General features: G+C 39.0%; 1 protein-coding gene across 16 annotated transcripts in view; it reads right to left on the bottom strand.

Annotated features, from left to right (window-relative positions):
• MTMR3 (myotubularin related protein 3) overlaps positions 1-13,476 on the bottom strand; it is a 79,263-nt gene that overhangs the window by 17,812 nt on the left and 47,975 nt on the right. For all 16 annotated transcript variants that reach the window (XM_084539139.1, XM_084539143.1, XM_084539142.1 and 13 more), the window contains 5 exons: positions 11,398-11,494; positions 9,272-9,385; positions 3,257-3,462; positions 2,931-3,062; positions 755-866 (listed from right to left, as the gene is read on the bottom strand). In XM_084539139.1, the coding sequence (XP_084395265.1) occupies positions 755-866; positions 2,931-3,062; positions 3,257-3,462; positions 9,272-9,385; positions 11,398-11,494 (661 nt within the window). The remainder of the gene's footprint in view (positions 1-754; positions 867-2,930; positions 3,063-3,256; positions 3,463-9,271; positions 9,386-11,397; positions 11,495-13,476) is intronic.

The following is a 13,476-nucleotide window of genomic DNA, read 5'->3' as shown; positions in this document are numbered from 1 at the left end:
CTTCTGGTATCAGTGGCAGGTCTTGGGACTCTGCCATATCCCCAGGCCAACTCTGTGCTGCAAGGAAAGTTTGGAACCTGAGGTGCCGTTGATATCACCCACATCTCAACTATTGCCAGGCTTTCCAAGGTGTGCAGTGGGTATCTAAAGAAGCAGAGCAGCATGAAGGTTTTCAGATTCAGCTCAGTAAGGGTGGCCATTTAGGTGACAATCAGCAACAAAATCAAAGCAGAGAGACCTGATAGAAGAAACAGGACTGGTGGAACTACGGTGTCCTAATGAAGACCCAACCTCAGAGGCTCCTGAGGTGGTGGGCCAACTAGAGGCTAATTACCCCATAGCACCAGAGGGTTATGTTCCCTGAAAGGACACTATAAATGCATGAAATACATGGAACGCCACTAGAATTGTTTTGAAGGAGAGCCAGGCTGCAAAGATTAAAGATCTGGGAATAGCAGGTTAGACTAAGTGCTAGCACTCAGAAGCACACATGAAAAGTAGTAACATTCTGGGATCAAAATTCAGGGCTGAATTATAATCCCAGATCTCATTTTCTTAATTCTCTTCAGTGACAATAATCCAGCAACTTCCTTTAGCTCAAATTCCATGGAAATGAAAAATACAGCTTAGCATTTTTACACTGGAAAGTCAATAAGGGAAAAACAACACTGCATTTCAGTTTACAAAACAGCAGCAAAAGAATGCGGTTACAGAAAGATGTAAGAAATGCCAAAAACACAGAACATCCACTTACTTTCCTGGATCTGGCATTTGTGTGCAGAGCAAACGCAGGGACTGAAAGCTCTTCCGGATAGAATGAATGTTTGCCATTCCCATGAACACTACTTCACAGTTTGGATAATACTCTGTAGGGAAATATCAAGAAAGAGGGAATAAACTGAAAACTGCACTTAGCTTAATTTCTAGAAGAAGCTTTTTCATAAAAACAAACCTCTGGTGCTGTGGACAGATGAAATGATCTGTTTACAAATATTCTGTAAGGAAAAAACTAGCGCTTGGACTTCAGCAGGTAGTCCAGGCATTACAGCAAAACATGCAAAACAGGAAACAGCAAAATGTTTCTGTATTTGTTTTCAGTGTTTTGCTTCACATTACAAAAAGCAGAGTACAAACCTATGGGAAGAGTGATATTGCTGTGCTAGGGGTTACAGAATGTTCTTCAAGAGACTGAGAAATTTAGTAAGAGACTAAGAAGCATAAAAATATTTAACTGGTAATTTATGGATGCTCTGTAATTTGGTAAACTAATTTATATTTTTATAAAAGTTATATTTTCACTTTAACTATTCCAAAAAGCTGCTTTATTTTGAGATTTTCTATTATGAGGAACAAGCAATACATGAGAAATGCTCAAAGGAAAACAGAAGATAAATGGAATTACTGAGTTTTCCTTCAGACATTGCCATGACATGTACTCAAGCAATTTGGCTATGCTGGGGAAGCAGTTTCAGTACAGACAGTGGCCACTAGTTAGAGGGAGCACCCAAGAAGCTGCAGAAAAATACTAACTAGTCACTCCTAGACCTAGCTTTGTTCTGTATCAGTGCTTCTTTGCACAAAAATGATGGCATGATAGCAATAAAATGACCTTTCCTACAACAGAAATAAAGTCAGGAGTTAGAACGTTGGATATTAAGTGCTTGTAAAAGAAAATCCAGTATTCTTTTAAAATACATTATCTGTTTTAAGAAATCATTTGATTTCTTAAAATCATTTAAGAATCATTTGATTTCTTAAATGCCCAACAAATTCTGCCCAAACTAGAAACATCCTGTAAGGTATATAGGTAACTCCAGTCCAAAGTGACTGACAGTATCAGAATATCTAAGTATTTTTTGTCTTTTTTACTGAATTATATTTTACATAAACACAACGTAACTGAGATTGTTTTCTATACTGAGAGAAGCAAACTTGGCAATACCTGGAGAAAATGTATCAGCAAAAAGGATGTACTTAATGCAAGTCAAATTTATTGAAGGTGACACTTAAGCTGTTTGGAAATTTTCTACAAAGAGTTCAAGAATCAATATGTACGAAAAAAAATTAAACTTCTTGTATACCTCACTTTTCTGTTTTGAAATTTTACTGTGATGATGATGAGTTATTTAGTCATTGTGAGGTGTTAAATGGAAAATTCATCTCTTCCTTCTGGTGGCTATTTATCAAAGTGAAGCAATTGTAGTAAAGAGCAAAACAGGACTATGTGGCTGAAATAGATTTTGTTATCTTATTGACAATTTTTCTTTTTCAGAAAAAGAAAAGTATTCTTTTCAGATTCTCCAGCTATGGAATTTTAACAGGTTGTATTCATATTCAACAGTGACCATAAAATAATATCTTGTTTATATCATCAACAATTTACATGTGCCCAAAAACAAAAGGAAGTGATAAATGTGAATATATTACAAATGCAAGATGAATCAGGACTTCAGTTGCTTTGGGTTATAGTATAAATGCTGAAAAATATTTCAGCTTTACAACAATTGCTGAAAATTTGTCTTCTGCATAACCGTTCTAGACTATGACTGTCCTTCACAGCTAAGGGACAGCTTTAAAAGTTTGTTCAGGTTTTTCAGACATTAGCATATTGGATCTGTTTGTCTCACTCCAGTTTGTATATTTGACTCAGCAAGAGAAAGATAATCAATACACTCCACACGGTTCACCATATACTGAACAACGTTGCCAGCTGGTTTATTCTCTGAGAAACAAACTCAAAGGAACAGATAACCCTGTCCTTTTGAAGGGCTGTGAGATAGCTGCAATGGTTCAAAACTTTCATATAGATGAATAGCAATTGCATCTACGCAGTCTGCTGAATACACAGTACCGAAGTATATCATTGTAATTATATTTGAGCAAATCTTTTTGATTAAATTAGTATAAAAATGAGAAGAAACACTGCTTACCTGGGCACTCACAGCCTCCACCTTTGGCTCTGTTTGCCACAGCTGCTGCGTAGGATCGTGCGTCTAAGATCAAAAGCTTCTGAGGCTGTATTGCCAAACTCTCTGCTCCTGAAGCATTAGAGATGGAGGAATCTGGGGAAGAGAACATGCAACTGAAGGGATACTTCTGATACACCCAAGCCCCACCGCGTATATGCAACATGCACACAGAAATCAGAGAATGCCTCGTTAAACAAAAGGGACTGAATCTGTTACAGTACATAGAGGCGATTAAGCTTTTTCCAAAAGCTCTGCCTTTTACAGAAAAAGAACTCTGACAAACTTACCAAATTCCACATCAGAGAGGTCTCCTCCATTGGAGAAATCTCTGGAACAATTTCCATTCATTAGTTTGTTACTGTTGGACCTCGAATCTGAGGCACAGGCTTTGGCTACCGACTGGACAAGGTGCTCGTCATCTGCATTCCTCCAGCCCCACCAACTGACCTCGGGTTGTCCGCAGCGGGAAATAACTGCTCCATTGCTCTGGTGCCTGAAAAGGTAAAGAACAAAGAGAACAGCAGTGCATAACTTGAAAGATCAGGATGGAAAACACAGAGGGTGTGAGAAATTAAATGGTTCGCTCCAGTACTTTAATTCTACAGTTCAGCAGCTATCCCCAGCCTGTGATTCAGCAGCAATGCATGCCACACGCTTCCCTCCAGGACACTGGCTGTCACTGAAAGGGAAAAGCCAAAGCTGAGGTCAGTCAGAGAGAACAGAGCATCTTCATGCTTACCAAGGCTGCCTGTCGACCTGTAAAAGCTGAGGAGCATTTCAGCACAGTAGATGCTGTAAAGGAGTGTTCAACACCTGCTGGCTAAGTCAGGGCTGCTGCTGTGGTACAGCAGGCTAAATGCAAAAGGACAGTTAAACCCATGCTAATTTTAAAGCCAGAAGAAAGGAGTAAAAACACAGATTCACGTTTTGATGAGCTTGTTTTGAAATCCAACCATACCATTAATTAAATCTGTGAGGAACGTCACCATGATTTTGGTACAAAATACTAGCAGAATTTGGCAAGCCTTCTGCCTGCTGATGTGTAACGCTAAGTCAGAACCTTGCCCTTGTACACTGAGAGCATCCCTTGCCAAGTATCACCTGTGAATGCTGGAAGGTGGTCCTTGAACACTGCAGAACCGTATCTAGAAGGCACTGTATTTTAGGCATTACTTCACTAGCTTAAAAGAAAAGAGCCAGTTTCTCAGGATGCTGAACATCTGCAGTTTAACTCATTCTGAATTTTCCTATTAGTGCCTGTTGGAAAGGAATGGTCTTCTATCCTCACCAGTGGGGAAAAAAGCTGAATATTTTTGAAAACAAATTCCCAAAAATAATTGGGGAAAAAAATAAATACCACAGCCTTTCCTTAAAACAACAGAAGAGTATCCAACCACTGCAAAGATGCTCTGAAAAAACAGATTAAGAAACTCATCCCTATAATCTCTTATTTTGAAAAAGAATACTGAAGCCTTGTCACTTAATTCTCATGTACTGCCTCCATGCTGACCCATCACACTGCTGCAGAACACAATTCCCCGTTCACCAAAGTGCTTGCAACATTCTCATTCTCTTTGACCTTCCCCAGCAACACCTTGAATCCAGAGGACCGCAGGCATGGCAAGAAAGGGAGCCCAGCCGTCAGCATGAGGAGCTGTAGGTGGAGAGGCAAAGGAAAACCAAGGACAGGACTTCTCTCGGGCCGCTTGGAGAGTCTGTGGTGCTGAGGAGCAGGACACCAAGAAAGTTCTGCTCCCTGCCTCACATCCCATCTGAATTTTTCTACTGCTCATCCCCACACTGTTATTTTCTGTCCAACCAACCTGCAGACACACAGCTTTATAAAAAGGTGCCTTTAGGCAGTGCACCCTTGCTCAGGAACCGCTCAGAAACACAACCTCCACATTCATAAAAGTACGTGCCTACTGCCGTTCCTAAACGTTACTCTGTAGGAAAGGAAAATATTTTCAAGTTTTATTCCAGATTGCAGGCAGGATGATTGTTCCAGCCTAACGTCAACCAGGAGTTGTTTAATTGCATTGACAGTAAGGGTGAGCTGAACCTTTCAGCAAATTTAAACATTGACTTTGACAGTCCTGACCTCGAAGAAGGCGCAAACCTCTAAGTCTTACTTTTTTCTCTCACCACCCCAGTAAATGTTTATGGCAGTGTCAGAAATTGGTTTAGAATTTGCTGCCAGTGCTGTCAGACCCTGTCGTGTGCTTGGCAGAGCCACCTCTGCGGTGTCACTTCGGTGGCAGCTGCCTCCAGCTGTTCATCCAAAAGCAGTACTAACAGCAGGTTAAGGCTTGCTGCTGCAAAAACTCAGAAATATAAAATATTTCCTGATAGTGTATTTTAAGTGTTTTTCATAGCTCTTTTGTAATGGTTTCATATACAGTTCCTTCACTGAAAGGAAGCAGCTGACACGCTGCATTAACCGAACCAAAGGCAAAGCGATCTGAATGCCACGGCATTTACAAGAGGTGCCAGCCAACTCCACGCAAAGGAAAATGTGTTGGTTGGAATGAATTGCCTCCCAGAGGCTGCTCCATTGATACAAAATTAGTTCAGTAAAATATACGTGTCAATCACTGAAAGGCCACCCAGTTCCCTGCTATGCTGGCACAAACAACAAAGAAAACAAACGATCATTGTACCTGTAACACATCTATTCTGAACACCTCGATAAGCTCACTTACTTTCCCATATGTTCTCCCAGATTTCATTGCTGCCTACCTGCAGAATCATTTTCACGGCTTCATACACAGTTACATTTTCATCTCCAGGTTCTTGCCTCCCATTTATACCATGATTAATAACGAATCACTAGAGAGAGGTCGAGTTCATTGATAGCTGTGCAGCCTGAATACGCCTAAGCAGATATCAAACAAATCTATTTACGGTAATGTTGGAGGTCTGACGAATCACACTCATCCCAACTGAACTGGCCTTGGGAACAAAAAATAGCAAATAGTTTAAGTGCAATTCTGACGTCCCTAGAGATGGATCTGAGTATAAGATGGTGTCATTCACATTTCAGTAACTATAAAAAAAGAATAAAAAGAAAATTTAACTGAACTCTGCAAACTTCCTAACCCTCTAGAGGCAAAACAACATGAAGCCTCTAGATAGTAAACTAGAGAGTAAATCACTCATTGAATAACTACAAAGCTCATCATTACAAAGCATTGTAACTGTACGATGTGCAGTACACTGCAGCATACGCTCAATCTCTCTGTTAAGCAATCCCTCGAGTACAATAAATCCTCTAAGTCCTTACAACTACAAGACAGGGAACAGTAATAAAGGTTTGCACAGCTCCCTGCATAGCATTACTTAACTACTAGTACTTGCAACCCAAAAAATTATTGCTGCAGTCCATTCTAATATAATTCAGCAAGTACGGTACGCAGCAAATTTCTGTTTACCCTTGCTTTCTGTGCTGGCAGAAATGCTGCCTGGATGGGTAATAACCTGCAGTGTGAGAGAGCAAAAAGCATCCTCAACACTGTTCATTTTTAAGTAGGTTCTCATGAGTTTAGGAAAACGTTTATATAATGCCAATGAAGCTCTCTGTGCAGTCTTTCCTCTGAATTCCAGAAGGCCTCTCCCTAACACTGATTTTCTGGGACTAAAACGTGAGCTACAAAAACTACCTTACAGGCCAGGTTCATCTGCCTAAATATGTGCCTAGGTTTTCAAAAATGGTAAGCACTGAAGAAAGCTGCAGAAGATGGGTGTCAGATTTTTTTGGGAACCTGATCACAAAACAGGAGCAGCAGTCCTAGGAGGTCAGGACAATAATCCTGTAAATTCAAAAATTCAATATTTTTGAATTTTGCCTCCGAATTCAGCCTGTTCAGCTTTTCAGACTGTGGATGCTGCCATAGCTTCCGAATGCTTTGCAAGAACAAAAAGGGTTTGTAGCCAAGTGTCTCTCTCTCTCCTCTCTGTCTCATCATTCGAAGAACTATCTGAGACTAGTTATTGGACAAATTTAAAAAATTATTACTTTTTTCCCTGAGGTACAGCAGTAAGAGCTGATTTTTAAATGTGATCAATAAATAACGAAATCAATAGTCCCAAATGATCTTCAATGGATAAAAATGCTGAATGAGCTTTTGTCTGTTACTCCTCCAAAAGTAAGAAAAAAAGCAAATTTTATGGTCACATATATATATATACATATACAGAGAGAACTATATATGGATTTCCAATCACACGGATCATCAACCACTAGCTGATTTGGATTTTATTAGATGCAGAATGATGAACTGGATGTCTTATAAATCTATTCCTAAATGTCAAGATAAAGGAAAAAGAATTCAAAAAAGAGCAAGTTTTCTCCCACTGTTTTTAAGATACAGGTGAAATACGATGTGGTAATTGAACACATGTAGTCTCATCAGAACTGCAGAATATTAAATGCCAGGGATTAAACAATTTCAGTCAATGAGGTCTTTCAAACATTTAAATCACTACCCCATAAATCCCCTTGAATGGAAGCTTTACCCAAGAATGATACAAAAATTATGACTTTTTCTGCATATTGATGAAGGAGGCTGATGCTTCCTCATGTTAACTGTGTTAACTCTGCCCAATTACGTGACTACTGCATCAAAGGCACGAAGTAGCCTGAAATGCAGTGTTCAAAGCTGGATACAAAACCATATATAAATTATGCCATTCTCCTATATACGTTTATATATATACACACACACACACACACAGACACACATACTCATATATGTATTACCAAAATAATAACTACCTTAAGTCTAAAAAATTTAGCATATGCTGGAAAGCATTTTTCCCTTCACAGAGCCAAACAGAGGATGGGGGTAACTCCTGAACATTTAGAGACGATGCTAACTGCTTTGATATTCAGGAGAAAAAGAAGGATGATTCAAAGACAATGGTCTGCTGCCACAAGCTTATTTCTTCTCCATGCATGGAGCACTAACTCTTATCATCCTAGGTAAACCATGCTTTATAGCCTACTCTTGTATACTTGCTCCTCTGACCTGGGTCATGTGAATTTGTCAACTTTACTGATCTCTAAATTTAGCTTGTTACTCAGAGAACAGCTCCTGCTCTCTCTCTCTCTTTAGAACAAATGGATGACTGGGCAGACTTAATGGAATTATCAGTATTCATTATCTTTTTAATCCCTTTGTCATCTGATTTTTAAAGTGATTTTAAATGCTTATGGGAGGATAAGCACACCAGAAAAGTGGCCAAGGTATTAAAGACAGGTCCCTGAACATTTGAGAAACAATTCTGAAATACATTTCTTACTAAAGAAGCTGCCAAAAAATAGTATCTCAGAAAAGCAATTTTCTTATGAAGAGCTGGACTCACTCTAAGGAAAAGACTGCCTGATTAAAACTATTTACAATATGCAGATGAAGCTAACACCTCTTGTAAATTGAGTTTTAGATCTCTCTTAAATCATTTTAGGATTTGTCCTTGCTTATACTGCACCATCTGAGCACTGGTTTGTTTGTGCTTCTCTGTTGTGTGGTTCTTCAAATGGCTGGGTGAGAAGTAGAGAAAAACGGCCAGAGGACCTAGCCACAAATGCTACTTACCATTTTTTCACTTCTGTTCATTTCTTCACCTTATACTTTTTCATTTTCATATTTTTTTAAAAAAAATATAATAATCTTAACTCAGGTGCTGCCCTAAGAATGACTTGCAGGACATGCAAAGCTGAGTGCTCCCACAGCACGTATTTGGAATGAGAAGATACAAACCGTTATTCACTGACTGACTGTGTAGTCCCTCTGTCTTACTTCACACATGGCTTGACAAGTGTCAGTACATGCTGCTATATCACACATTCTGGGAGATTTCAATAGGTATAAAGCAATGTACGTACACAAGTAGCAAATGTAGAGACAAAGGCCCCAAACCACCAAGCCTAACATGTCACACTGTGCTGTCAGTTAAACACAAGCCTGAACTTTTTCTCATGTGAAGGCTCCTTGTCATCCTTGTTTGCTACCTGAACCATTAGGGTGCTTTGTATTTTGTTCCACGGTCCTGTTCTCAAAGTGTTAAAGATAAAATATCTTTTTAAAAAAGTGTTAAAATATCTTTAAAATAAAATATCTTTAAATAAAATATCTTTAACACTTTTGGTGAAGTCTGTCAGGCTTGGTGAGTGGACATCTGTGGCCCACAGGAGCCTCAACACCTTTCATGACAAGTCAAGATCCCCAGTTCCACGTTATTTCAGCTTTTATTTGCTGGAACACCTCAGGCACAGACTGGTGAAGGCTGTTCCACCTGCTCACCTGTACACAACAGCAGGGATGCGCTTCCAGGACCGAAAGCTTGCCACGCTCTCCAGCTCTTTATCCGTGATCCAGGCAGGAACTATGATTTCCTGTGGGTAACTGCCACAGAGCCTGTGAGAGAAGTGGTGCAAAAGGTTGAATGCAGGAGATACAGAGCAGTTACACACCTTCTAGACAACACAAACAAAAAAAAAGCAGTATTAGCAATCTGACAGCTGTTCATCTCAGCAAGCTATTTCGTTATAGCTCCTGTTTGATTGTATGTCAATAAGCTTCTCCTTAGCATATATAAAAAGCACTATGAACAGCAAGGTATGTAAGTGCATTTCAGGATCAGAAAATTCATGTTTTGGGTTTTCTTGGGAAACTTGCGTATAGATAATTTTTAACTCCACCAGCTGAAATAAACTGGACGACAGAAAAAATATTCCACATCTCTCCATGCTAAAGAATAAATCACTTACAATTTCTGGGGCACAAAACATGGAAGAGCCACCTGGGCTACTGGATTCAAGACAAGGAACTTGTATAATGCATGAATAATTACATTAGCTGATCAACCCTCCCTGAAGGCAGGAATCTGAGTGCACTGGCTTATGTTTGACTGGTTAACTGGAACTTTCTTCTACTAGATCTATCTCCTACTCCACAATTCAAGCAAGAAAGTCACGACTGCCAAAGAGAACTGGACAAGCAGTCAGCAGTGACTGCAATATATTGCTGAATAATAAACTAGTTCATACCCAGGGCTAAGATGCAACAAAACGTACAGAATCACCCTATTGTACAGATAAACACAACCTCGCATCTGGATTGAATGTCACAGTTCTGAGACTGTGCAAAAATAGTTTTCTTTGTCTCACCAATTGGTCTGGGGGAAATGTTAAGAATAGGCCATAATGTCAAGGTTATAAATTCTAACAGAACTCAAAAAAAAAAAAAAAAGAAAGAAAGAAAAGAAAAAGGTCTTCTAGCAAAACCCAAGTAAAAGAAATGGGAAACAAGAATAACGAGAATTAACTTTGTGTGTTGCCAGTTCTAACTAGATCATCATTCCGGCCAGTAGACCACAATACTTTTTACAGTTCATTCAAAAATAAATACACTACTTGGAGAAAATTCTTAAAAACTTCAAAGAATATATTAATGCCTGTTCTATCTTACTAAAAAAAAAAAAAAGAAACTATATTCTAACAATGAAGTTGCAAGAAGTAGGAGCACTTAAAAAGAAATCACTGCATGAGGACAGACTTGAGCACATCTCTAAGACTATTCACAAAAATCTATCAATCATGCTGAAAAAATAATCTTTTCTCAAGTGCTGGCCACTAGAACGAAAGGAGTGTGTTTGAATCATTCTGCTTCTATATGACACTGAAGTTTTCTTTGTTCTTCTCCAGTATTAAATATGTAAGGAATAGCTCTTTTTACTTCCCTCCATTTTTAGAGACAAGACAAATATTCTTCTTGTAGTGTCACCAACTGCAAGTCATTATCCTCCAAAGACAATGCAATGAAACATGTTTCATTATGAAGTGTTACTGCTGCTTTTGCACTGAACTGCATCGGGGTCAGGCAGTACACTGTCCTACCAACCATGAATGGAGGAACGCCTTTCTCTCTCCCAGTAGACTGAGGGGATATTTATCCATGCTCTCAGGATCAGTATAAGTGTTTTACTCTTATTTTCAGGGTCTATGAACTTGACTCATCCAAACCAACATTTTTTTCCCCACAAGCCTTTGTCTTAAGCTAGAGAACAAGACGTGTTGTAAAATCTTTTTAAAATTTCAATGTAACTCTACTCTTTGCCAGCTTCTTAAGGCTTCCCTTTCTTGCATTGGAATGTTTATTCTCTAAGGAGTCTTACAGCAAGCACATCAAAATCTGGTATTTCTAAGCCTATGAAGTTGTAACAGCTAACAAAACATTAAATAATAATTTAAAAGCACATCTATGCTATAGAATAGCAAAACAACAACAACAAAAAAAACACCCTCATAATTCTAGTTGTCCCTTATTATGAACTGCAGAACTTGGAAAAAAGTTCCAGTAATCCGCTATAACAAAATTGGTGTTTTGAGAAGGTATTTGGCTGGGAACCAGCAGCCCACATAACTTACTTGTACTTCTCATTGATGTTGGAAATCCTCCAGGCATTGTTCATATCAAAACCCATCCTCTCCACTTCATTTTTAAACCTTGAAGTTACATGTTCTCCTGGGTATCAAAAGGAGACAGAAAAAATAAAGGTGAAATAAGATTCTTACCTTTCAAAATAGAGAAAAACACCACTGTACTCATACTTACTAAAAACTGAAAAGAGGAAAGAAAAGTTCAAAACCAGTCTGTCTCATAACCCTATCTGAAAATCAAGCAAGAGTACCACAGCTTGTATGGATGGCTCTCCCATACCAGCTCTCCAATTTTTCCCCAAAATGACTGTCCTCTGTATATTCATATCCAAAAAACAAAACAAAACAAAAACAAACAACACTGCAAACCAGAACCAAGCATATCAGCAAAAATGAGAACAATTTAGATCCATCAGCAGCCTTAGTGGGAAAATGCTAGCAAATATTTATTTTTTCTGAAATTCAGAATTTTCTACCACTGAGAAGAAGGTGAAGCTCTGGTCTGACTGATATGTGAAGGGGTAGTATATAGAATATGGTCTGGGACTTGGGCAGTCCGCATTTAGCATGCAATGTCAGCCACAGGCTTCCTACATGACTGTAGACAAGCCCTGCAATTTAGTCTGCATCTCAGTTTTCCATCTCTAAATTGGAGATGCACAGTACCAATCAATGAGGGAAAAAAATCTATTGACAAAAATAATGCTTTGAGTATTATATCTTTCTGTTATATTTCAGAAAACCCTTAGTGTGTTTAAATACATAAGATATGCAGAGACATATACCTCTAAGGATGTAAATGTACATGCCCAACATTTTTATGTGATATTACCAACCAATTAGAGATAAATATAGAGAAATAGGTAAACTAAGAGTAAGTGGTTAAACTAAGTGGCAAACTAAAAGTAAGAGTTAATGGCTTAACTACAGGACCGTGAAATTAACTGTGAAAGAGAAGCTCCAGCATTCTTTATTCCTACAGGTCAGATCATACACTGAAACTGGTTCTCTGCAATTCAAGACGTGTGTGAGATCTGCCTTAGGGAAGTGTAATAAGTTTGTTTTTCTTATGCTGTTTTCAAGTTAAAACGGGAGAATGGCACCATGCAAAGAGACAGCATTCATTCTTCAAGGCTCATGGTGGTGCAAGGATGGACCTGCCTGACCATCACTGCTTCCTTTACAATGTGTCACTGGTAAAACAGTTTCAAAAAAAAAAAAAAAAAGGAAAGAAAGAAAAGACGAGACAGTTCTGCCAGTCCCAGGCTGTGACTTTGCAGAGTGTCAGTCACACAGAGGCGCTGTAGTTCTGCTTCCCCTTCCCTATCACCAGGTCAATCAGACTGGAGCTTGCCAACATTTCCCCACCTCTCACGTGAACTCTTACTCCCTGCATGAGTTTGAATGTATTATATTTTAGCAACCTAGAATTTATCATCCTGAAGCATAGGAACTACTTGAGTCCTTGCTTTGCAGCAGCTGTTTGGCAGCCCTCTGTGAGGACAGGCCTTTGATTTCTCAAGTGCAGAAGTGAACTGGGACACAGCATTCTGGCCAGGAGCTCTGCCGTGCTCCTCTTCACAACAACTTTCATTACTGCCCTTAAACATTCTGTGGGAAGAGCAACGTGTCCTTGCAGCACTGAGGATGGGCTTCATTCATTGTCCGCTGCTGTTTAGAAGTCACTAAAACTTGTAATACATACTGACGAAATATTCTGGATAGCAGATGAGAATACTAGAACTATCCCCAACCAGCTGATGCACACTGCTGATGGGTTTTAGAGAAACACATGAAACTACATGAAAATGAAATACATTTGATTTCTCCCTTCCTCCCTCTAATTTTCAGCTACTCTGTACATCAAGAAATCACAGATTCTCTCTGAAAAGCGAAACCCTAGCCTTAACATTTTGTCTGGTCTTCCCCAAATGCAGATATTTTATTTAAGAGGCCTCTGAGCCAAGGTGAGTAACCTTTAATTTCTTAGGCACGCCCAACCAATTCTTAAAATCGGAGAAAAAGCAAGCTATACGTGTTGTGGGCTTGTGATAATAAACACTGGTC

The sequence above is a fragment of the Aythya ferina genome (genome assembly GCF_964211825.1).
Source record: "Aythya ferina genome assembly, chromosome: 17".
NCBI lineage: Eukaryota > Metazoa > Chordata > Aves > Anseriformes > Anatidae > Aythya > Aythya ferina.
Note: the sequence above shows the minus strand (reverse complement) of the source record. Positions and strands in the feature narration are given on the sequence as shown.